Raw genomic sequence first — 26,512 nt, forward strand, 5'->3', positions numbered from 1 at the left:
GTGGTGCATACATGCACATAAAAAAGATTTTGCAGATGGATTTACTTATGTATGTAGCCACATAACTTTCAAGATATATAAGATTGTTCATGTGTATATATATCTGTTGTGAATGCCTTCCTTTGTATTTACATGTATAGAGATGCATATATGGTTGTATGTATGTGAGTATGCAGCTGTGGAGGACCATATGTATGCATGTATGTGTATGGAAATATATGTAAATGCACATAGAAATCTATAGGTATCTTTGTATATCGTGATACATAAATGGAGATATTTATCTTTATGCATGGCGGTAAATATTGGAGAGAACATATAAGGCAACAAACATTTACATAAATTGAATGAATACAAAGAAGAATATGAAAGCTGTTGGAAGGTCAAAACTTGCATTTTAATTTACAGTTCAACATTAATGAGAAGCATAAGTGTGTCTGGACCAAGTATCAAAACGTATCTAAAAGGATTCAAAATATTACAATAAAAGAAAGAGACAGGTCAACAAAATGCTTTGAATATATAATAACAATAAACATAAAACAACATTGTACAAGATATTGACATTGCAGATTATAATTTGAAATGGGCAGGGAAAGCGTGGTGAAATAGTACAATATAGAAATCATGATTTTGAGATCAGGAAATGTGTTAAAACAACATAGGTTGGAGCTATTGGTTCTTGTTTTAATGTTTGTGTCAATGTGTAATCTGTATGGTTTGTTTCTTATCATATTTGTACAACATAGTATAAATATAGTTATAAAAAATAAGTGTTTTTGGAAAACATGGTTGTTCAATAATTACATAACATAAAAAGGTACAAAAGGATCTAAGATAATAAGCTGGAAAGAAGGGAAACTGCATTTGATTTTTTTTTGTATGATTGAAAGCATGACAGAACAAAAGCAATGTCAAAAACCAAAAGTCCTAGGCAGCCCAAAAAACACTTTAGATAGTGTTGATATAGACAACGACCGATAATTTAGTTCTGTTTGTCAATGACGACTAAAAACTAGGAACAAGCTATATATTGTATGAAGATCAAAAGGCACGTGGAAAGCATCACTATCCAATTGGTTTGGAACTATGCAGTTGTAGTCATCCGAGCAATCTCTGCAAGCAGAAGAGCACTTTCAGCCTGGTAATCAATTCTGGCAACTTTGGTTATCGTTGCTTTGAGCCTGGGTTCTGAATTGTACATGTCTGTTGTAATAGAGAGTGTGAAAACAAAGGAAGACAAAAGGACATGCTTGATAATGGACTGAGGGGTTTTTTGTGTAGTCAAATCGTACTGCAGCATGTAAAGCTCCTTGGCAGATATTTGCAGTATATTTGTGCCAACCTCATCAAAGGCAGTAGCCCAAAGAGCCCCTGTATGATCTTGGAGCTTCATCTGCAATAAGTATTTGTAATTGCATTCTGGCACAGTAGTTTGACATCTTGAACAAAACCATTGATTATCACTTTGCTGGGTGCATTTCTTTTTACATTCTTTTCCATTAAATTTCAAAGGGCAGGCTGGATAGCAAAAAGAATCAGTTTTAATGATTCTCACAATAGCCCTAATAGTAATTTCAACTGTTTCAGAGAGAACACTTGTACGCTCTAAAACAGCTGTGATTGTCATCCTACTGTATTGTGAGTTAAGCTGGCCAGCAACACATGATAGCGGTAAAAGGGCATCTGAAATCTTTCCTCTTGACATAAGTGTCTCTATTTCAGGTATAGAAGGGTTTATATTTAGGGTTGTTGCTGTGGTTGTGTTGACCACCTTTCCATTGAAATAACCAACACGAGCATTTCTGACTGCAAGGACAACAGCTGTTTGGGTTGTGTGCATGCTCTTCAAATCTTCACCTAGCCCTTGCCATGTTTCTCCCCATAAGTTAACATCGATAGTAAAAGTTGAGGCATCATTTATTTTTACAATTCTCTTTGTTACTTCGCTTCCATCCTTCCTGCGAATTAATGAGGGTTCTCCAACAACAACTACAATACCAATAACATCAACTAAAGTGTTGTTGGTGCAGTATGTAATTTCATTGATTGGTGTGAATTGAGAATTATTTACTTCACATTCAACAACATCATCACAATGCTTCAATATTGAATTGTTGTCCAAAGTTATCTCAAGATGGCTGTTAAGCTTATTCCATTTAGTGTTAGCTTCTTTAACACAACCTTTTGACACAGTATAATATGTTCCTGGTTCAACCCTATGATAATGCATTTCTGCTACATCGCCAAAGCAAGTTATTCTAATTTCAGTACCTTCACTATCTATCATGTCAAAGCTAAATACTTGGCCAGTGGACTTTGGTGTACTGTATTGATGCATCTTCCTCTTGTTTGTCACACACCCCTTTATTGTCCATTTATTTTGCAAGGGGTTCAAGGCTTTAATCGGGCTGATATTAACAGAAGATTCATGCTGCACAGGTGGGAGGTGAATTCCAAATTTAAGGGATCGTTTAGTTGTGGCAGGTGTGTCTCGACCCAACATTTGTTGTTCTTGCTCTTTAAACAGATATCTAGGTTTCCCAAGCAATGGAGAATTGGTAAATTTGACAGCAAGGCTGAATATTATTATAGTCCTGTAAAATGAGCAAAATAAGAGGTTGAATAATCTGGATAGTGTGGAAAGGGGGATTTGAAAAGGCAAGAACAAACCAACATAACATATAGAGGGCCATACCTTGAGTTCCAAACATTTCTACAACCATAGGCTATCAATGATAGGATAGTGCCAATCTTTAATGTCTCTGAAAGCAGCAAACCACTATACTTAGGTGGGAGGATCGCCAATTGCATGTGTGTGGCATCAGACAAAACAACCTTATACCGGGCATTGTCATTTTCATCGTCTATCAATTTTTCAAAAGACAAAAGCTAAAGCAGTGGAGAGGGGACATCATCCCCAGCGTTGATGCAGAGCAGTGCATGTGGGGTCAATTGTAGATGTTGTTCCACTTCCTACAAGGATAATAGAAGACAACCAAATAGATACACAAGGTCATGTACATTCATACGCATTGGCATGGGCACGACAACCCTTTTTTTTTTGAAGCTTCCAATTTGTATTACTAGCTATGTGTGTTTTTGTTTACAGGTGTTTTTTTTGTGTGCATGGACAGATTATAGATTGATGTATTGAAGCATACAAATGCACAAGGACAATGCAGAGAACATCTGTTTCAATTTATTTATATATATAAATACGTAAACAGATGCAAAAAAATAGTTCAAGTAGCGACATATGTTGGTATATGCACTTGCATTGATGGATGAGAAGTCTACAGAAAACTAAAGAACAAATAGAGATATAATCTTTGTAAATAATATGAATAAGAGAAAACAAATGTATAAACAAGCTCACCGAAGTTTCTGTAGAAGTTTGTTGCGAGGCAGCAGGAGAGGCCATCGGAGATGACATGGTGACCACTGTGTTTGAGAGATGAGGAATGGGGTTTTGAACGGTGAAATAGTGAGTCTATGTCACAACAATTAAAACAAGTGAATATATTTTAACGGTAAGCACAACTCATATTGCACTTGGGATCAAGAGAAAATCTTCAGTCCAACGAGATCGCAATGAAATTTCAAAGTTACAATCAGCAATGTATATGTATAGTTAGAAGACAAGCACTTATCAAGAATACTTGGAATATCTTTGTCTACTTTCAAAGAGTTTTAGTGAAAGGAAAAATAGAAAACGCTCTAATCAGTGATAAAACAAGTGCTACATAGATACAATAAATGCTTTTTAGACTCTAGTAAATTTCTAATTACTTATATATGCACAAATGTTCAATATTTAGGTTTAGATGACTACATCCGTGTTGGTTATTTTGTGATGTATTTATGATACATTAGTATAGCATATTTGTCTTAAGTGTGTTTTTTGATTCGGTGAATTCTCTAAATATGCGTGAAAAAAACAATTATATTCCGACGTGATAAGCTACATTAGATGAAATTAATGAAATAGAATGAATTTTGTATTTGGTTTTGCGAGCTATTTAAGGCTGTACATTAAATGCGAACAAAGTTAAATTTATTTCATAGCTTCCTAAATGTACGATGTTTAGAGTATTTAGTTGGAGGGCCAGTTTCGTAGCGGTCGATGGGTATAATTAATTCACAAATCTTAAGACATGCTATGCTGTCCGAATTTAAAATTAAATGGTCAATAAATGCGTCTTTTGATATTCTGTATTTTTTTTTCACTGGAAGACATACGGTTCAACACTACAGAGGTCTAAGTGGCAAATCCTAAAACTCTTAATTCCTTTTCCATTCTTCTTCTATAGAAATATTCCTTCATGCTTTAACTTAAGCAGATTTTCACAATTTAAAACCTGCAATCTTTGGAGTTATGGCCATTTCTAAGAAGGAAAAGAAAATGGAAGTTTACGAGAACTTGGAGAAGATTGAGCAATTGGAGAAGGAACTTATGGTAAGGTATACAAAGTGAAGGACATTAACACAGGTCAGTTTTTTGCGCTTAAGAAGCTCAAGATCGAGAATAATGATGAGGGAGTTTCTGTCAGCACACTAAGGGAGATATCACTCTTAAGGGCACTTTCTAATAGCTGTTACATTGTAAGGTAAGAAATGTATACACCACCTCAATGTAGACTGTCAATTTGCAAAAAAAACTACACAAATATTTCAAAAAAAATTGTGTATGAGCTTTGGGTTTCACAAACAATGAATTGACTCTACATTGGATGTTTTATCAGATTGGTTTCTCGCAAGCTTTACTTTTTTAGGTGAGAGGGGCGTAACCGACTTGAATAACCATTAAAAAGCTTATGTTAAAACAATGTAGAAGAATTGAAATATGATGTCATCTTACCATCTTAGTGACCCATTATCATGTTTAAGTTCTGTGGTACTGAGTGTTTCTCTAAAATTTAGTGAGCTTAACAGTCATAAGTATCAAGATAACCATCGTCAAACAAAATAAAATAATAATCAAACTACGAGAAAATTGGCATAGAAGTTAAACCACAGGGCAATAGTGGCGGATTTAGCCATCGATAAAACCGTAAGAACAAAGGTATCTGCAAGTTATGCAACTTCAAAAACTTACTAAACATGCATGTTTTAAATTTGCCTCTTATACAGTGATGTTAAACAGAACCATACAGATTTTATTATCACAGTAGAGTATATTAATTTTTTGGGTGATAGAATAGTTCATGGAAGTCTGTTGCCTTCATGGAGACCCTGTATTAAAACTTGTTAATAACATTGGGGTACATCCCTGTTGGTTATTTTGTTGCAGTTTACAGAAGAGAAGATAACTGCACAATGCCATTTTGCTTGCTATGGTTAAAACCCATGTCGTATCACTGGGTGAAATTGCAGCAAACCTAAAGAAAACCCAAAAACATCGGTTTAATTCGCTCGTTTGCATTTTTATTTTGCTTTTTCCTGAATCTGAAACACTTAAATTATGTAGTAGTAATTATCAGACGTATTGCACTTTAGGGTTTGTAGTCACTAGATCTGGAAATCTGTAGCCCGCCATGTGCAACCGCCATACCAATCTTGAAGTTTACTAATTCTTTTTAGTCCTAAGGAGCTTTGAACTCAGCGATTTAAGCCCCACACCAAGGAAGAAAGCTACAGATCTTCTTTAGTTATTCTCGCATGATTTTTCATAAATGATTTTTGTGAATGTTGAAAGAGTGTACCGTATGGCTTATACACAAGAAAAGGGTGGCCTTCGTGAGATCCAGGTGAATGATTTTTCCAGTTTATTTGCTTCACAATTTGGACCTTGTGGAATTTGTTTTGGAAAAATATTTGGAGACTGTAGATTGTGTGATTTATGTTGTTCAGTGGTTCAATAATCAAGACAAAAGTTGCCATAATCTTCAAATTTAAATCTGGTTCTGATAAATAGACTTTTGGGGTTTTAATTAATTCAACTTTACATGGCTGCCAAGGGAAAATGTCATTTTATTGGGGTATAATTGCGGATGGGTTTCTGTCATTCTCTAGCGACAAAAAGTTGTTGAAAGGAAACCCTCACAACCTAGGAAGTGAATTAATATGCAGGAGTCTTCATTGTGAGGGAAAAATACTTGCAAGGAAAGGCTCAGATGTACAGAAGAGAAGATAACTGCACAATGCCATTTTGCTTGCTATGGTTAAAACCCATGTCGTATCACTGGGTGAAATTGCAGCAAACCTAAAGAAAACCCAAAAACATCGGTTTAATTCGCTCTAAAATTCGGACGGAAAAATGCTTAGGGTTTTGTTCCTTGTTCGTTCTGCAAATCTTTGACATTCGAGAGTTTACAGTCGTTCAAACAGAACGTGAACTCAGCAAACCTAAAGAAAACCCAAAAACATCGGTTTAATTCGCTCTAAAATTCGGACGGAAAAAGGCTTAGGGTTTTGTTCCTTGTTCGTTCTGCAAATCTTTGACATTCGAGAGTTTACAGTCGTTCAAACACAACGTGAACTCACCTGCAAACTTGAAACAAATCTTCAGAGCTTCTGTCTTTTTCTCCTTTGATTCAGCAAACGTAAACAGGGCAAAGAAATCACCACCGTCTTGCAAAAACCGAAACAGGCAGCAAACATTACATGAGAAAACTCAAGAAAACAACAGGGAAAAAAACCAAGCTTAGATCCCACAAAGAAAAACATCTCACTCACCTGCAAACTGCAAAGAAGTGTCCAACAAAAGATTACGAACACAGTAGTGGAGAAGGTAAAGCAACAGCTCGTTTAACGCAACGCTAGTTTCCAAAAAACCCTTCGAGTTTGCAACATGCGAAGTAATGTTTCCAACTGGCAGTAATAAATGGTAATTATAAATGTGTGTCCGGTCAAATAAATGTCATTGCCAAGCAAGTGACAACTTTCCGACAAGTGAACTATAAACCGCCTTTTTTCCCGATGCCTTTTCCGGATGGCTGACACTTTCCCGGCAAGGAAACCCCCATACAAAAAGCCTATCGGCTTAAATATTTAACTATTAATTAACTATTAAGTCTTGCGTTTAGAGGTTTTATTTTTAGCCGATAGGCATGTATTACGTGGGCTTTACCCACCGGAAATGTCTCACGCGCAGCCAGAAAAATCTAATGCCGTGCGTCCGGGGACAGTCACGCTGAAAAATTCGTTCCCACCGTTTTTCGTCATCCGTCAGCATTGAAAATTCCTCTTCGCAAGAAGTCGTGTGAGATCTGCATGCTTTCTTGTTTTTTTCCTCTTCTCCCGACTATTAAAGACTTGGAACAAGCGAAGAACTATATGTAATAATTTCCATATAAGCGAACCTATAATTTATATTTCCTTGTGTTTTTGTAAAGTCTGTAATGGCTGCTGCTGTGTGAATGTGTTCACTTTCATCTCTGGAGTAAGCATAAAGACCGGGAGCCAGGAATAGCCGTTTACGTGTACTGTTAACCAATCGGTCTACAGATCGACTCCCCTCAACTGCGGGGGCCGGTAATAATCAAAATAATGACCTGTTCCTGCTGCTAATTTTGCTCATGGCTGGTGCATCACCTCTGCGTCGTTTGCAGTGAAAAAATCAAAGATGTGCTTTTTTTTGTTCTTTATATTTCTTTATTTTTTGGTTTCCATACGTCTTTTGTGGCGAAATAAGATTTTCTTTCGTGAGAAATTTGCAAAAAGTTGTTTCCTTTGCGAGATTATATAGAGGTAAATCTGAATAGTCAGTTTCAGTGAGGAAAAATGGTTACGTGTTGCACAAAGATTTGAGTAAACATAACTGTCTGCCTAAAATACATGTTTAACGCTCACCTATTGTAAGATCGAGGGCGGGGATGGACAAGTTTTTGTGATGAAGCATTTTTTGGGATTCTGTTTTTGTATACAGGGGCTTCCAGCTTAAATTTCACATTCGAACCCCTAGGCAAATGAAAAGCACATAAAAGAAGAATTATACTAAAGTAGACCGTGATGTTGTAAGAGTCTTAAATCAATTTAAAAAGAAAATGAAAAGCAGGAAAAAGAAGTAAGTAATTTATAAGATGTTTGACGGGTACATGAGGAGAAAAGAAGAATTATCTTATAAAAGTATTTGTGTGCTTTGTTGGCGGAGTTTCTCCTATTTCTTTTCTAGCTCCTTTAGAGCCATTGCTTACTTCCTGTAGCGTTTGTTAGATTGAGAAAGCTTACTTGTGGTATAGGGTGTGACTTGAACCCAAGATCTACAGACACGTACAAAATAAGGGAACAGTATCATCACAAGGAATCTGCAACGATTTTGAGATTTTTGTATTTTCCTTGCACAGTGGTACTAGATTTCAGAAGAACGGGGTGGTAGGAGGACGGTTCCAATATGAGTTTATAAACAATAAATCGTAAAAGTAGAGAGTTTTGCAATGAAGCACAACAACAGAAAAGAAAAGAGAAGGGAAGAACGCAGTAATTTTGTGGTTTCTATGTAGATGTATATTATTTAAGGTTTACATCTATATTCATGGGAATTAGGGTGGCCGGGGAAAACCCTCATAATGTAGGTATGTTAAAATGAACCTTGCTAGCTTAATTGGACATGATCCATGATGTCCTTTTTAGAGGAACTAGACTGTCCGACCAAGGAGCATGACACAAACAATAAATACCCACGCTCTTCCAATAGTAAGTTTTCAATGAAGCTTGCCTTTCAGTTTGCCTTTGTTGTGCGAATTAATAATTATTACTATTTTAAGCCCCCCTACAATTCTATGGGAATATTGTTCAACCTTTTAATAAAGAAGAAAATGAACTTACAAAGTTGTCTTTAAATAGAACAAATTTGGCATTTTTTCTAAAACTTAAGGTAATGAGACTGTGCTCATTGAGGATTACCAATCGTGTAAATCTGTAATTGACTATGTTGACTTCAACTTGGATGGTGTTATTATGGTAGAATAAATAATCATTTTGTCTATGAATCCTCCAACTGAATTCTTATGTTCTGGGAAACCACTTTCCATTTCAATGAGCTATTCTACATTTTTTTCTTTATATTCCATTTTTTTTTGTTTATATCACAAATAATTGTCACTTCACAAATACAGATTTTATATTTTGTGATTATACTCTCTAATATACTATTCAAATTATATTTTACTATTGACGTAACTATTGCACCTCTTTTTGGTGCAAGAGCTAATATATATTATTAGAGGTTTTTAAATTATTAGAATGCTCAAATTGCTATTATGGTTGTATTGAGAATTTTTTTTGTTATAAAACCATCTCACTTACAAGATCATTGCTTTTTAAAAAAAAGGTTTGGCCTAATCTTTTATGTTGGTGAATATAAAGATTATAAACATTAGTCTAAAATAATAATATATTTAAAAAAAATTAATAATATAAAAAATGTAATATAAATATAATATAACATTTATATTAATATAATATAATATAATAATATAAATATGATAAGAGATACAAATAGATAAAACCAGAGATGCAAATAAAGAGAGATAAGAATAGAGAGATATAGATAAAGAGAGATAAGAATAGAGAGAGGTAGAGGGAGAGGAAGAGGTAAAGCGAGAGATATAGATAGTGATAAAGACAAAAACATAGATAAGTATATAGGGAGAGGGAGAGATAGAGAGGAAGAGATAGATATAGAGGGAGAGGGAGAAATAGAGATATGAGTGATAGAGAGATAAGGAGATAGAGAGAGGGGATTCATGCTAATCAGTGTATTGTGAATATAATCTTGTGTATAGTCTTTTACCATCTTTACAAGATATTTATTTATCAAAATTATTTTATTAATCTCATGTTGTATCAAACCACTTTTAAAATATTAATCTTAATATTATTTGCTATTATATGATGTAACATAGGAATCTCATGATATATTAAATTATTTATTTTCATTTTTAATGATAGTAACTTGTTTTGAATAATTAAAAGTCTATTAGTCTCTATCTATATAATTATATTTTTGTTAAATATATGAATTTAATTTTAAAATTTTATTTTATATATAACAAATATTATATAGTGATTAAATTTTGTTTTTTTAATATGTTAAATTCTACTGATAATAAACAATTAAAATTATTATTAAAAACTGATTGTTATAGCTACCTAGTTATAATAAGAATAATATTTTTTTGTTGTTAAACAAATAGTTTATTAGTTTATTTATGAAAGTGAGTAATATTTATAATATAAATAAATAATGAAAGATGTTGACATAACATAAAAATTTAAAAATAAAAACATAAAATGATAAAAATTTAATATCAAAAAACATAGAAATTTAAAATTGTGAAAATAAAGAAGTTAATGATAAATGTATTAGACATTTGTTAATAATAACAAATAAAATATAATAGTAGTTCTAATATTAAGTCTCAAAGGTGATTGGCATCCTAATAATAATAAATATCTGAAATGTTTGTCATTTTTTGTATTGCATAATTCAGAGTTGAATATTAATTTTTTCTTGTCTAGACCTATATTATGATAAGAACCCAAATTATTGATCTTACGTAGACAGGAAAATAACCAAAAAAAAATGGATTGGTTAGTGGGAATTAATAAGTTACACGATTTTTTATAGACAATTAGATAAGATAAAAATATCTTAAATCCATATCTAAATTGTTCTTTAATGTGAGTTTATTATTATTTAAGTAATCATATTCATGATTTTTAAGAATCAAATATATGTATGTATGAGACTTGCATTAATTATAAATATATGTTCTTTTATTTTTTTCAATTTTTCAATTTTGTCTTATCAACATTCTTTATGTAAGTATTATACTCACACAAATAAACTAACTTTTTGTTTAACACCAAAAAAACATTTTCTCATTATAACAAGATAACTATAATAATTAATTTTTATAATACATTTATTTATTTATTATCACTATAATTTTTAATTTCTTATTAAAAAATCTAATTGTTAAATAATCCTAGTTCTATTATATTTATATTAAAAATTAATTGTGTTCAAAATAATATTTGAAATAGCTTGCTTTTCTTTTCAGTTTTTGTGATAGAATTGTTTTTGGTTAGACTTCATGTTTTGAAGTAGGTTTTTGGACAATTCATGCACGTTTTCTTTTGGACATGTTTTATCAGACAACCTCAACCTTTTGTTGTTGATAGAGCTAAAGTTTTAGCAGCAAAGTAAATGTCAAATCCATCACATGCATGTGTAAAATATATGGAATATAAAAATAAAGTCAATCAAGAGTTTAATAGTGCTGACACTTCATTATTTGTTTTGGATAAATTGGATTTTAAATTTTTAATGTTACACAAATCAAGAAAATGGTATTTTGATAATTATTTAAAATAAAAATTAAATTTAGATTATGAAGTTTGAAAAATATTTAATTATAGGAAAGGTAATTATAATAGACCATTCACAATTTCTAAATGTTGTTTTTATGAATTAAGAAAATAATTTTTAAAATATTAATTATATTTTATGATCAAATATAAATATAACTCATGCAACTATCCAATGATTAAATGTGTGTAAAACATTTTAAAAAAGGAAGATTAATCTTGAAAAAAAGAGAACAAATATTATTATCGTATTACATTAGTATAAACATTATATAACATTTTTATTATATTATATTAGTATCTATGTTATACTATTTTTATTATTATATTTATATTGTTTTTGATTAAAAAAGTAGTGATAACAAGGGCACTATCCTTTACACAACGTGAACTATCAACAACATCTTTACAACATTATAACAACACAAAAACAGTTAAAAGCCAAAGTTTTTTAGAACCAAAAAACACCAAGAGTTTGAACCAACAAAACAAGGGACACTAGCCCCAACCAAAACCAATAGAAAAAGACTTAAGGGGTTGACTTGCTAACACCTGTCATATCTATGACCCTGTTCCATTCATTGAAGAGGAACTTATGCAGTTCCCTACTCTCCTTATTAGCATCATTGTCTGTAGTACGCTCTTTAAAGAGGGAGAGAGTTAGAGCTGAGCTTTGAAGAACCTGCAGGCAAAATTTGTTAACATTGATAATTTGAGTATCACAGACGTCCATCCTACGCTTCAGTTCTTTAACCTCATCAGTGATGGCCTTCATATTGAGGAGTGACATTAGGTTTTCAATCTATTTTAGGATCGTCTTGACCTTTATGGTGATACTCTTGATTTGCTCCATGGTAGGGATACCTTGTGGGAATGTAGTATCAACAACACTGCCCTCCCTGTTCTGCTCCAGATTGTGCCATGTCTCCACTTCCAGGTCCACTTTGTCCTTGGTAATTTCAATCGTCTTCAGCACATCCTTAGCAGGGCAGTAACTGCTTGGGTTCCCATATCCTCCAGGCCCACCATTTTCATGACCTCCTTTAGGTCCACCAAGTTGATAAGGGCCACAGTTTCCCCTTCTAGTTTATCATTTCCAGCATCCATAGGGGTTCAGAAGTATCCACATCCTTAAGATCTTCACCCTCCTTGTCAGCAATATAATCCTATTCAACATCATAGACATGTTGGGTTTTCACTTTCTTCGTCGAGGATTCGTTAGACGCAATTTGTATTGTTACATTATTATTTATAGATTATTATATTACTATGTTTTTATATTATTTTATTTTAATATTATATATTACATTAGTATAGATGTTATATTATATTTGTATTGTTATATTATTATTTAAAAACTATTAACTATAATCTTAGGATTGAAATTAACTTATAAAAACTTAAAAAAAGTCATAGGGACATAAGAGCAAACCAAGCAATTATAATTAAGTTACAAATCTTTAATAATATACAATACATTAAATTTATAAAAAGAAACATACTAAAATAGGATATTTAAGAAAATATTTTTGATATTAAAAGCACCATAACAAGGGTGTTGGCCCTTTACACTAACAACCCAAAGACAACTTGAACAACTAATAGCTTACTTACTAACAACACACTTAATATATATCAAAAATAGCTTGAGTCTTAGCAAAATAAGCATGATGATGAAGAGTCGTAGCAATATATAACAAAAATGTAGGTATTTATGTTAAGGAATACCTCAACATATATATATTAGACTCATAATCTTCTTGAAAGTTTAGAATAGTACTACAACAACAAAAAAAGTGTGAAGAGAACCTCTAATTATTTATGTAAATAGAATGACATGTGCATACAAGTTAAGCATATGTGCAAATAAAATACCAAAGAACAAGATGTATGCAAGATGAGCTTGCACATAGGCAGCTACAAATATGTATTGTTTGATGATACAATATTATGGAAACCCAAAGATGCTCATATGTAAACATGCACTTAGGAAAATAAAGGTATGCATCATGAAAAAGAAAACAAGAAAGAGTAGCATAACAAGATAATAGAGTGACAATATTATAAAAAAATAATATTTATGGCGTTGATAGATGGAAATTAGTGTAAAGGTAACACCCCAAGGTGGTTGGTTCAAAATAGTATTGCAATGGAGGAAATGCGACACCCTAAGAAAGGAAACTATGTTCCTTTGAGAACTAGTTTCACTACATGCACTTAATAGATTAAATTAATTGTAACACTAAAGATAAATAAAAATGAACTTATAACCATAAGAAAGCAAAAATAAGGAGTAGACTTTCATTGGATTTAATTTGAGCATCTTGTCCATAGACACCAATGTGAAGCCATGGACATCTATGTGTTGCATTGAAGTCACATATTGACCATGGCAAAAAGTAATTAGAAAGTAGCAAAGACCAAACTTAATCTTCTATCTACCTATAATACCCAATAATGATAAACACCAACAAATATTAGATAATAGAGATATAAAAGAATATAATAAATAATCAGATGGTGAATGATTTAAACAAATAATAAAGACTACAAATATCTTTACAATTGAATATGTCCAGTCAACCTAACACACGAAGAACATGAAAGATATTTGGGGTTTTTTGGGGACTTGCTTCAATGATGACCCTAGTTTGGTTTCCACCTCCATACTAGCTAGATGTATAGATAAGAAAAATATAAACAGACACAATGATAATTGATTTGGCAGCTAAGGGATCTGATGAAGTTGTGTGAACCCAATAGGATTTTCAAGAGATGTTTGCTAGAGATTTTGCAAGAGAGATTGCATAGATGAACTTTGTGTTTACAAAGAGAGAAGAGTTGGTAAAATAAGCATTATTGAGTCATTTCATGTTTACAAAGAAAGAAGAGGAGAGAAAATAAGCATGGTTGAGTCATTTCAAATTATTCTAGGCTTTTTCCACTAACTTGGGTAGGTTGACAAGTGGATTATGCTAAAAATTGACATTTTTTGTGATAAAATTTCATAGGATGCTAGTGCTACACATAGATGTCTTGATACATGATATTTTATAGACAAACCATGCTTAAAAATGATATAAGATGAGAGAAATTCACTGTTAACATTAAACTAACAAAAAAAGGTAGCTACTAAAAATGTATCTTGACCATCTTGGCAGGGAAAACAATTAATGTAAGGGTTGAAATGAGCGTATGCAAATGCTATGGGAATGTGAACTAAAGGGGATACAAAAGTGGAGGTGAAATTGCAAGAGTATGGAATTTTCAACACTTAATAACCAACGATCTATCTAACATAAAGAAATCAACCACGCATGTGTAGGAGGAGGTGTATCAACGATTAATTATGAAAAATGGGTGTAAAAGCATCTTATTTAAGGTATACCCCACAAATAAATTAAACCATGAAAAAGTAAGTAGATCATATTTTTTTGTGATCACATTGTTTAAAAAAGATGTAGATCATAATAATCATACCACATGATAAAGTGAGCTCATGCATTATAATGCTTTAGGTATATATTTTTTGTATAATCCATGATGATCTATTTCCTTTTATAGTAGATAATTAATATGTGTCAAGTCCATAACATTCAATAACCATATAATACCCTAAGTGATTGTGACAAAATTTTCCTTCAACCTTATTTTTTGTAGATAGAATTTTTATATTCTTTTTAGGGGTCAAATTATCAACTTAAAATTATTGAGGGATTATTCTATTATTTTAGATTCATTTCAGTCGTCTCTTATAGACCTTAATTATTTTCTATTGCATTCTCACATCATTGTAGTGATTTCATTTACTATAATTTATAATGCCATTGTGTATTATAATAAATAGTACTAGAAATAAATGTGTTTAAGGAAGGTATTTCTAAATCTAGACGCATTATGCCCTTCACAACATAAATAAGGGGTATGCCTTGTGATCAAATTAGTTTGTTAAAGCTTTATCATAAATTGCAGAAAAGATGGGGGGATATGCATTATTTTAGATTATTGTTTGCGAATGCTTTTATTATTGTCTTTGATTCTCCTTCTTTCATAGATGAAGTATTAAGAACTTCGCATCATTGGTTTGGAAAACATTTAATTTCAATTGCGGCTTGGAAACCTTTTTTTGTTCTTGCTTGGTCTTGTTCGAAACTTATTCCTTTTTGGTTTGGTTTACCTAAAATTGCTTTTGAATTTATGGATCCGGATGTTCTTGAGCAAATTGGAAATACTTTTGGAACTGTTTTAACATCTAAAATGGACTTTGTGGAAGGGGAGGTTCTGGTAAAAAATTGTGTTCTTATTAACCCTAACAATGTTTGCCCCCGTACTTGTAATATCAAGTCTCATGATGGTATTTGGAGCTTCTTAAGTCTCCTTTACTTTTGGATTCTTCGTTACTTATGGATTTTAACAAAAACCAGTAGGTTGTTAGCTCTGTCCCTAAATCCCTTAATAAAGATAGTTTGATGGCAGGACCTTCGGTTGATGGATGTGGAAATGTCTCTTCGCATAAATTGGTAGAAACATGTCACATTAATCTTGAAAATAATCTATTGTGTTGTAGTTTTGGGAAACCAAATGATCACAGTTCGGGTTCGGTCTCACTTTCATCTTTACTGAAGACATTTGCTAATAACAGGGGTATAGTGATGGATGGTAATCCCTCGATAAATGGAGTAGATCATCCATTGACAATAGATTGCCTTAAGATGCCAAATAATCACATAAAGGGTAAAGATGACAATTTATCTTCATGCACTCATAAGGAGGTTTTGGATTCTTCAAAGAATGTGAATTTAGATAAAAATGCAATGGTTGATATGGAAACTATTAAACAGGTACCTGCCATAGGTTTTCCTAATGATGCTTCTTTAGTTTAGGAAATTAAGAATTTGGTGTCTAATAATTCCCCTCTGAATGTTGAAATTAATATGGCTAATGAATCTTCCTTAGGGAATAGTAATCCGTCAGAGGTTGTCTCTGTTATTATGCCAGATGAGAATCCGGTTCAGCAAGTAAATGATATTTTTAACAATCATGCACCTCAGATGGATGAGGGTATTACTGATAGAGTTGTTTGTTCAATTGAGAATGATTTGGGGGGTATAAACTTGACCCTTCCAATTTCTACATCTGCTAATCCTTTTGCGGTTTTGGCGGCAACAGAGTTGGGTTTTTAAGATGGTCCAATTATCCTGGCTTCTCCAAAGTCATGCAAGAGTTTACCAATTGTCCAAACAACTCTGGTTTTTTCACCACCAGTGGTTTCTCCTGGAAGAGGTAGGCCTCCAAATAATCTTAAGACTCAAATGGAAATTAATGTTGGAATTCAAAAGACTTTGTCCCTTTCTCTTGTTGGTGGGAAAGGGAGGCGTTCAGTCTCTCTTGGTAGGCCTAAGAAAACATGCCTAACTCCTGTAAGTGTAAAAAGAAAGAGGAGTAAAAGATCTGTGAGTAGTTCTCCTGTGACAAGATCAGGCGCTGTGAAACGTAATTTGCAAGGTTGCTTTTGGGAAAGCAAAAATTCTCCAATTAATGGGAAGAGGGGAGCTTCGGCCTCCCCTCACGGACAATGAGAACAATTTCTTGGAATGTAAATGCCCCTAACAAGAGACACTTAATTAAGTCCCAGATGGACTTGATTAAGTGTGATATTTTTATGTTGCAAGAAACAAAGTTGTCAAAGAAGTCTGTTGATTTGGTTTTTTCATCTTGGAGAAGAGGTGGAATTTTCTGTCTTCCCTTGCTTGTGGTGCTTCAAGAGGTTTGGCATTGCTTTGGAATAATTATAATATTGAGGTACAATTAGTGACATTTGCTACAAATTTGATGTTGACTTTAGTTATAAGCAAGATTTCAAAGGTTAACTTCTGGCTTTTTAACATTTATGCTCAGTCAGGAATTCAAGGGAAGAGTAAGTTATGGGGTGAATTAAAGAGGATTTCTTCTCCCTTAAGACATGGCTCTTTTATTATCTTCGGGGGTGATTTTAATGCTATCACACATTTAGATGAGAAAAGAGGAGGTGTTTTCCCTAATAAAAGGATTATGGATGACTTTGGGGATATAATTTCTGATATGAGCCTTTTTGATTGTAAGTCTCAGAATGGGGTTTTCACATGGACAAACATGAGAAGGTATTTTTCTCAGATTGCTGAGAGATTAGATTGGTTTTTGTTATCTGAGAATTGGATTGATTCAGATTTTGAAATCTTTTCCTCTATTCTACCAGTCTTAGGTTCTGATCATTTTCCAATTTCCCTTTCACTTATTGAGGATAGGGCTTCTTTTAAGTCTCCATTTAAATTTGAGCCCATGTGGTTTAGGGATTCTTCCTTTTTGCCTTTGCTTATGAAATGGTGGAATTCTGCTCCTTTTTGTTTTGGGGCCCGTATGTTTCAAATTGCTAAGAAGTTAAGTTATTTGAAATTGAATATTAGGGAATGGAATATCTTGCATTAAATTAAGAATATTTTTTAGGAGAAACAAAGGATTCAAGATATGATTGAGTGTCTTAATACTCGTGTGCTTCAACATGGTATGGTGCCACAAGTTTTTGATGAATTGAAGTCACTAAAATTACAACTTGAGGAGGTGTTAGCTAGAGAGGAAAATATATTGGAGACATAAATCTAAAGAGTTATGGCTTTCAGATGGTGACAAGAACGCAAATTTTTTTCATTGTTCAACTAAGATTAAAATATGTAAGAATAGGATATCTTGTATTCAATGTCAGAATGAGAATTTATTGATAGGCCCGGAGGACATTGCTTCAGAGGCAGTTAGGTTTTTTAAGTCATTATTATCTTCAAAAAATGGAAATCTCAGCCATGATATTATATCTAATATTCCTCCTTTAGTATCTTTGGAAGACAATAAGATGTTGATGTCTCCCTTTCCTTAGAAGAAGTTAAGAGTGTTGTCTTTGCCATGAATCCGAATAAAGATTTGGGACCAAATGGTTTTACTCCTTTATTTTTTTAGAAATGTTGGGATTTTGTGGAAAATGATGTTTTATTGGCTCTCGAGGAAGCTAGGAGAAATAGGTCCGTTTTAAAAGAACTTAATACTACAATGATTGCAATTATTCCTAAAAAAGAGGATACTAAGACTTTTGCTGACTTCCGCCCTATTGCTTTATGTAACACTTCGTATAAGATATTTACGAAGGCAATTTCCCTTAGGTTGGCAAAAATTCTACCTAGGATCATTTCATTGGAGCAAGGTGGTTTTGTTCCTGGAAGGGAGATGACAGAGGGTGCAATTGTAGCACACGAGGTGCTGCATTCTATTTCCACCCAAAGAACCCCGACGATGATACTTAAACTAGACATGATGAAAGCTTATGATAGAGTAGAGTGGGGGGCTTTATGTGCTGTTCTTGAGAAGTTAGGTTTTTCCAAGGCCTGGGTCAAATGGATTCGTGCATGTAATTCTTCTACAAGATTCTCCGTTTTAATTAATGGTTCTCCTTGTGGTTTTTTCACTTCCTCCAGGGGTTTTGAGACAAGGAGATCCCCTTTCTCCCTTTTTGTTTATTCTCCTAGCTGAAACCTTTAGTTGGGTTATTAGAGCTGCTAAAGTGGGGGTCTTTGGAATGTTATAAGGATTTAGAATATTCCCCAAAATATTTCTCATTGTCTCTTTGCAGATGATACTCTGTTATTTGGACATGCTTCGTTAGTTGAGGCAAAAGTGATTAAAGGAATAATACAAAATTATGCATCGTTTTTTGGTCAGAAAGTGAATGGTGATAAATCAAAGATTTTCTTCCTTTATACATCACAACTGGTTCAACATAGGTGGCAATCCTTTTGGGGATTTGAGACTGGAAATCTTCCATGTACTTACCTTGGGATTCCTTTCTTTGTTAAACATGATAAGATTGGTTTTTGGGATAAGATTATTTCGGTCATTTCTATAAGAATTCTCTCATGGAATCATAGATGGTTAATTTTGGCAGGTAAAATTGTTCTCATCAAGTGTGTTTTGAATGTTGTTCCCATATATCTCATGTCTGTTTTGAAGTCTCCAAAAGTCGCTATTGTTAGTTTGCAGGATACTCTTAGAGATTTTCTTTGGAACAATAATAAAGATGGCAAGAAGAAAGTCCCTTTAGTTGCATGGGATAAGGTATGTTTGCCTAAGGAACTTGGGGGAACAAGAATTTAGAGTCTAGAGAATCATAATTTAGCCTCAGGTGCTAAGTTGGTTTGGAAATTATATGACAAGCCTAGCTCCTTATGGGCACAGATTATGTTTGCCAAATATTTAAATAATGGATCGAGAGAGTACATTTTTAAATTTTCAAATTTGCCTTCAAGTTCTGCTATTTGGAATTTCTTTTGTAAATGTAGATCAGTTATTTTGCCTCATCTCTCATGGATTGTTCATAATTGTAGAAAGGTCAGATTCTGGGATGAAGTATGGACTGGACACACACCTCTGGTGAATATTAGGGATTGGTCTCCTTTGATCACTATTCTTTCCTCCCTTTGGGGTGTTTTTGTAGCAGATTATTTGGAAATTGTAAATAGTGGACCCCTTAAGCTAGCTAGATGGAAGTTGATTGATTTCTTAGATGTTGATCAAAGTATGAAATTAGATTTTGAGAAGGTTTTGGGGGATAGAATTATATTTCTTTATGATTCTAAGGATGAACTTATTTGGACAAATAATATTTTTGGTAAGTACACTGTTAAAGATGGTTATAACTTTCTTATGGTTGCTAAAGATTTATCATCTTGGCCTTATAAGCTGTTTTGGCATTCGACTTGTCTTCCTAAAGTTGGAGCCTGTGTTTGGTTGGCAGTTCAGGACAGAGTCCTTACATGTATGAGACTGGACAGGCTTGGTATTATTGTTGTTTTCCCTTGTGTCCTTTGTAACAAATATTTGGAATTTTCTTCACACCTGTTCCTACATTGTGATTATGCTTCCCCACGGTAATACTGACTTCTCTCGATGCATCGCATTAATCAAAGGAACGCATATTTATGATAGAACTAAGGATTGTCTTTTCATACTTACTTCTACCGCAAGTTGTATTCACATGACATCCAGAAAAGAATGGAAATAAATTTTCATATTCCTTTAAAATAATGATTTAACTTGTTAGCCTCTTCACCATTATTTCCTTCACCATTTTTGTTTAGCAATTTATTTTAGAAATCATGGCCACGATGGCAAATTAGTCCACATAAGATAGATCTTTAAATATAAAACTTAATACTCTCTATATTTTCAACTTTTAAAATTAAGTTTTTTGATTGGTATTAGTTTTTTTATTTATTATATTTATATATAGTTCTTAATTATATGTTTAAATTTTTTAGTTTTAATAATTATTATAATATATAATTAATTTTTATTATATATTATGACAAGTTAAATAATATTACTATTTACTTTTTAATATATGTGCACATAATAAATTTTCATAATAATAAATTATGAATAATAGATATATTTTTTAATTTTATTTATTGAAAATATTTGTTATTTGTTATTAATTTATTATTTCTATTATTATTATCTGGATTTTTAAAATATTTGAATTTTGTATTTAGTTTTTTATTTTAATTTTAATTTTGATTTAAGTTTCAAATTAATTTTTATTAATTGTCATCTTTATGAAACTTTAGATAATAACACAAACTTATTAAAATTAATCTACATTATAATTATTAAAATCTCTCTTACATTGTCTATCTATATCTTTTAATGTCTTCCTCCCCCTCTTAATCTCCCTCTCTATACCTCTCTCTATATCATTTCGTATATTTTATCTTTCTATGTCTTCATCTCCTCCTCTATCATTGTCTCCATCTTTCTATTTCTACTTGTCCTTGTCCTTTCACTCTCCTTCCATCACTCCCCATCTCTATATATTTATCTCTCACTCAACCCTTCATCTTCCCTAATATGGCTTTATTTCTATATATATCTCTCAATATATGATCTCACCCTTTCTCCCTCTCCCTCTCTATATATTGGTCTATAGCTCCTCGCTCTCTATGAATTGGGCAATATTTGCCCTCTCTTCTTCTCTCCACCTCTCTCTCCACCAACCCCCTCTTCTATCTCCTTTGATTCTACCTATCTCTTTCCCTCTCTTCCCCTCTTTTGTCTCCCTCCTCTACCTATCTTTGTCCCTTTCTCCCCCTCCCCTCTCTATCTCCCCTCATCTCTCCCTCCCTTGCTCCCTCCCTATCCCCCTATTTATATATCTATCTCTATGTCTCCTACCCTTTCTCTTCCCATATACCTCTATCTATATCTCTTTCTCTTCCCATGTATCTCTATGTTTCCCTCTTTCTATATCTCTTTCTTCATCTCCCTCAATTTCTCTATCTCTCTCTCTCCATCTTTATTTGTCTAAAGGATCTCTCTCTCTCTCTCTCTCTCTCTCTCTCTCTCTCTCTCTCTCTCTCTCTCTCTCTCTCTCTCTCTCTCTCTCTCTCTCTCTCTCTCTCTCTCTCTCTCTCTCTCTCTCTCTCTCTCTCTCTCACAATATCTTCTCATATCTCCTTATATAATACCTCTTTCTCTATCTCTACCCTCCCTCTCTATTACCTCTTTTTATATCTCTATTTATTTCACTTCCACTTCCTATCAAATCTATCTTCATCTTTTGCTATCTATATTTTCCCATACCTCTATACATGTATCTCTTTGCCTCTCTCACTACTACATAGAGGGGTGTTTTAAGACAATTTTTAAGACAAATTTTGAGGAAATTGTCTCAACTTGAGACAAAAAAAAAGTTTGGTTTTGTCTTAAAAAATGTCTTTAACCGAGTGTCTTAAATTATCGTCTTTAAAATTGTCTCTATAAAGACAATAGAAAACATAATTTTTTTTGTCTTTGTAGAGACAATTTGGGATTTAAAGACATATTGTCTCTCTCTAGAGACAATAGTTGGCATTAAAATCATATTGTCTCTCGAGAGACGATATGTCTTTAGATCTCAACTATTGTCTCTCTAGAGACGATATTAAAAAAGGTATTAAAAAAATAAACAATTTATTTTAAATATTTGTGTAGTTTTCAATAAAAATGTATTAAATAAATAATCAATAGAATTGTCAAATGTTTATGACATTCAAAAGGGCATAAAAAAGGAAAAACCAGTGAATAATGACAAGTGACAAGATATAGCAGCCATGAGCTTAAAACATCCATTTGCAAATATCTTTCAAACAAAAGTATTAATAGTCTTAATAAATTAATATTAGTCAATTTTAATCATTAAAGCTATGAGATTTCCACAATCCATTTTTGCATTTCTAGTGTATTTTTTTCTGGATTCGATTGTGTGTATATTTTTCCATCAACGTTTCGAATCACACTCCGTGATTCATCATCAGGATGAAAAGAATTCCCAAGACATGAAAGATGTTGAGTTGCAGATTTGAGGTAAAATATAAAGAGGAGAGGGGTGGGGGAAGGCACGAGAAACAAGGAGAGAGGAAAGAGAAAAGGAAAAGACCACCTGAAGGATGAGAGACCTAAAACACTCCAAGGAATAAACCACCCACAAAAAAGAAAAAAGGAAAGCTCAGCACCATAATCAAAACCACTAAAAAACAAAAAAGAAGAAGAGAAAATGGGATAAAAATAAAAAACTAAAAGAATAAAAAAATGATTATAAATACATAACGGAATAAACACAAAGGCATAGACCAAAAGACAAAAACCAGAAACAAATAAGAAAAGAGAAAATTACAATTCCAAAAGAATGAGCATATAAAAATAAACACAAGAGGAGGTCTAAAATCAAATATAAACTAGAAAATAAACAAATAGGAAAATAGACCAAAGGGGGAGAGGGCGATGTATAAATGAAGAAGAAAGAGGAGGAGAAGTCAGGGAGGGGGGCGGGGATGACGCTGGAGGGCAAGAAGAAGAGGGTGCCACGAGATGCTAAGGTTTAACCCATCGTCTCGATTAAGATTGGATGGGTGCTGAATGATAGCAATGGCCTCTTTAACTTTCCTCTTGAAAAAGTTGTTCTCCCTACACAATACCTAAGTGTCCTCCAAACAGATATGATGCTTGGTAGTTGATGAATGCTCAGCTAAGGCTGATTTGAGGGCACGTTCATGCTTAATGTCGGCACTATGCTCTTTTATTCGAGTCATGAACGAACGACCTGTTTCTCCAATGTATGGAGTTCCACAGGAGCATACAATCTTGTATACACCTGACTCTGAAAAGGCATCCCTAGTGTCCTTAAGCGGTGGGGCATGCCTCTTGATGGTGGAAACAGGTTTGAAGGCACAACGGAGACCTTTTTTCCCAAGGATTTTTGAGATTTTGTGAGAAATGCCTTCAACATAAGGGAGAGAGACATACGGGGCCTGAGATGGAGAGGGCACGGGGTTTGAGATGGAAAGGAAATGAGATTTGGCTTGGAGGAAGGCCCTAGTGATCTGCTTGTTCGAGTAGCCATTCCAAAGGAAGACTTGACGAAGATGGGAGAGCTCTTGGTCTAAGTTATCCCTATCACAAATCCGATGGGCTCTTAAAGCCAAGGTTTTGAGGATCCCAACTTTCTAGCTATGGTGGTGATGAGAAGACGAATGAAGATATAAGTCAGTGTGGGTAGTTTTGCGAAACACCTGACGACCAAGGGATCCGTCAGGCTTTTTACAAATTAAGACATCGAGAAAGGATAAAAGGTTGTTGGATTCAAGTTCTTTGGTGAAGGTAATAGACGGAGAAATGTTGTTGAGGTGAGTATGAAATTCCTCTAACATGTCCAAGCCGTGGGGCCAACATACATTGGTGTCATCCATATATCGTTTCCACCATTTTGGCTTGAGGGGGAAAGAATGTAAGGCCACCTCTTCAAAATGTTCCATGAATATGTTGGCAATGACCGGCGAGAGAGGGGAGCCCATGGCTACTCCGTCAACCTGTTCATAGATAACACCTTGGAAGGCGAAGAAGGTTGACCTTAAGCAAAGTTCCACTAAAGAGGCGATTTCCTCATTGACCTTAAGCTTGACAATCTCTATGGCGTCAAGAATAGGGACCTTGGTGAAGAGGGACACCACATCGAAGCTCACAAGAGTGTCTTGAGGGTCCAACTTAGTGTCCTTGATAAACTGGACAAATTGGTTGGAATCTTTGATGAAGGAGTTGGAGTTACCAACAAGCGGAGAGATTAATTTGGCAAGAAAAGCGGCTAACTTGTAAGTCGGAGACCCAATGGTATCGACAATGGGTCTCAAAGGAATGTTGGCTTTGTGAATTTTTGGGACCCCATATATACGAGGGGTCACTTCCTTAGACGGAAGAAGACGAAGTTTGGTAGAATCATCCAATGAGGAGTTGGAAATAGCAGATCTAACTGCCTTCAGAATCTTCGGGCACGGGTTACGAGACAAAATTTTGTAACTACTGGAATCCGAGAGGAGGATTTCCATTCTGGCCAAGTAATCTGGTTTGCTCATAATGACCGTGGCATTGCCTTTGTCAGCTCTTGAGATGATAAGGTCATTATTATGCATTAGATTATTGAAGGCCAATAGCTCAGCTTTAGGGATGTTGAATTTAGGAGGTTTGGCATAACGGAGCGCTACAGCACAATCTTGTCTAACCTCTTCAGCAACATCAAGTGGAAGGGTACGAACCGCATTTTCGATCTCGACGAGGAAGTCGATGTGCGGAATGTTGCGAGGAGTCAAGGCAAAGTTAAGACCTCGCTTGAGGAAGTTGAAAGCGAGAGGATCAATGTGGGTGGGAGAGAGGTTGACCACAAGTTTTGTCTCTCGAATCCAGAAAAAAATACACTAGAAATGCAATTTTAATCAATTAATTGCCTCTCGCAATGGCAACAAGACTTGGTGTTTTCCATTATTTTTCCATGTTCCATTAGCATATTGAAAAATATTACCACAGTAACTGCTTTTTGTTCTCATATATTGTTATGTTTTAAAAGCTATTTAATGCTGCAATACTTTATAAAGTTATTGCTGATAATACTTACGAAGAATAAGTAATAAATAAGAAAGAAAGGATAAATGTCTAAACAACAATAATTCCCATGTTACAGTTTGTATAGAAGTTCCAATTCAATGTGGCCCATCCCAGGATTAAATTTTATTCCATCCCTATCTCGTTCTCTTTGTCTATCTATTCCCTATGCTTCATAACGTCTGTTGTCCCACACTGCATGATGACAACAGCTACTGGAGATCACACACTGGATTATCTTTACCAGTATCACAAAACTTTCTTGAAGATTTCACACAGTTGGTCCTTATAGTAAGCTTCCTTGCGAGAAAATTCCAGATACTTTATCTTGTTTCCTTTAACCTATCCTGCAGAATTTATTTTATCTTGTTCACTGTGATGTATCAGCCAGTGGAGAACACCCCTAAATTCAATTACCCATGGAATCTGTTAAACATATATCATTTCAAAATTGACTTAAGTGAGGAAAAAATTGATAATTGAGAGCTAGAAAAATGGTCAGGAGCAGCAAAGGTGTGCACAGGAAGAAGATGGAGCAGCAGCAAAATAACTCACATTTGCCAAACTGTGGTCACACGTTCAGTTCTCTGCAGGTCCCAGTAGCAATTGGCTGGGGATCTCATATTACAAAAATGGCCCAATCCTACCTCAAGTCACTAAATCAATTTTAGTCAGTGCAGCAATGGGAAAATTGAGTACAAGAAACGGCCATCAAAACCAAATTTAAGCAACAGTAGCAATCATTTTTTTGCTAGAAATTGAATTCCAATTCTTATTACAAAATGACCTAATACCATTTAAGTTAGAAAATCGTTTGTACCCATAGCTGCATTGTGAATTGAACGAGGGAAATCTTATAAAACCCAGTTTAAGCAACGCCTGCATTGAATTTTTTGCTCAACAATACAGTTCAACCCTGCTACACCACAACCTAATGACATTTGTCACCAAAACACTGGTACCCACTGCTGCATTCTGAATTAAGTGCAAGATAAGCACATCAAAACCTAGCTTAAGCAAACTTTGCACCACTTATTTTCTTAAACAGCGAATTCCAACCCTTATCACCGCTTATGTATGGAAAGTTATAATTTATCAATGTGGTATCATTAGTGTGAGGCTACTGGAATTTAGCAACCTGTAAAACAAGTATAGTTACTTACTTTCCTAATCAAAATTGATAACTATTTAAGAAACAACCAACACCACA

The 26,512-nt window shown here is 33.8% G+C and overlaps 1 protein-coding gene across 1 annotated transcript; it reads right to left on the minus strand.

Annotated features, from left to right (window-relative positions):
- Positions 1-1,087: 1,087 nt before the first annotated feature.
- On the minus strand, positions 1,088-25,925 carry LOC131053455 (replication protein A 70 kDa DNA-binding subunit A-like). Its single transcript, XM_057988064.2, has 6 exons — positions 25,858-25,925; positions 12,181-12,398; positions 6,679-6,813; positions 6,487-6,573; positions 2,699-2,867; positions 1,088-2,597 (listed from the first exon to the last, which is right to left on the minus strand). Exons 1-6 carry the CDS (start codon positions 25,923-25,925, stop codon positions 1,088-1,090), a joined length of 2,187 nt encoding a protein of 728 aa, XP_057844047.2.
- Between the last annotated feature and the right edge of the window lie 587 nt (positions 25,926-26,512).

The sequence above is a fragment of the Cryptomeria japonica genome, chromosome 4 (genome assembly GCF_030272615.1).
Source record: "Cryptomeria japonica chromosome 4, Sugi_1.0, whole genome shotgun sequence".
In the NCBI taxonomy this organism is placed as follows: domain Eukaryota; kingdom Viridiplantae; phylum Streptophyta; class Pinopsida; order Cupressales; family Cupressaceae; genus Cryptomeria; species Cryptomeria japonica.

Bases quoted from the DNA above. Each gene is read 5' to 3' on its own strand.
- LOC131053455 (XM_057988064.2), bottom strand. From the start codon at position 25,925: ATGAGATCCCCAGCCAATTGCTACTGGGACCTGCAGAGAACTGAACGT. The intron at 6,574-6,678 runs GTGAGTGAGATG...GGTTTTTGCAAG, and splicing joins CACTTCTTTGCAGTTTGCAG to ACGGTGGTGATTTCTTTGCC. The intron at 2,868-6,486 runs GTGAGTTCACGT...AAAAATTGATAG, and splicing joins GATTTGTTTCAAGTTTGCAG to ACGATGAAAATGACAATGCC.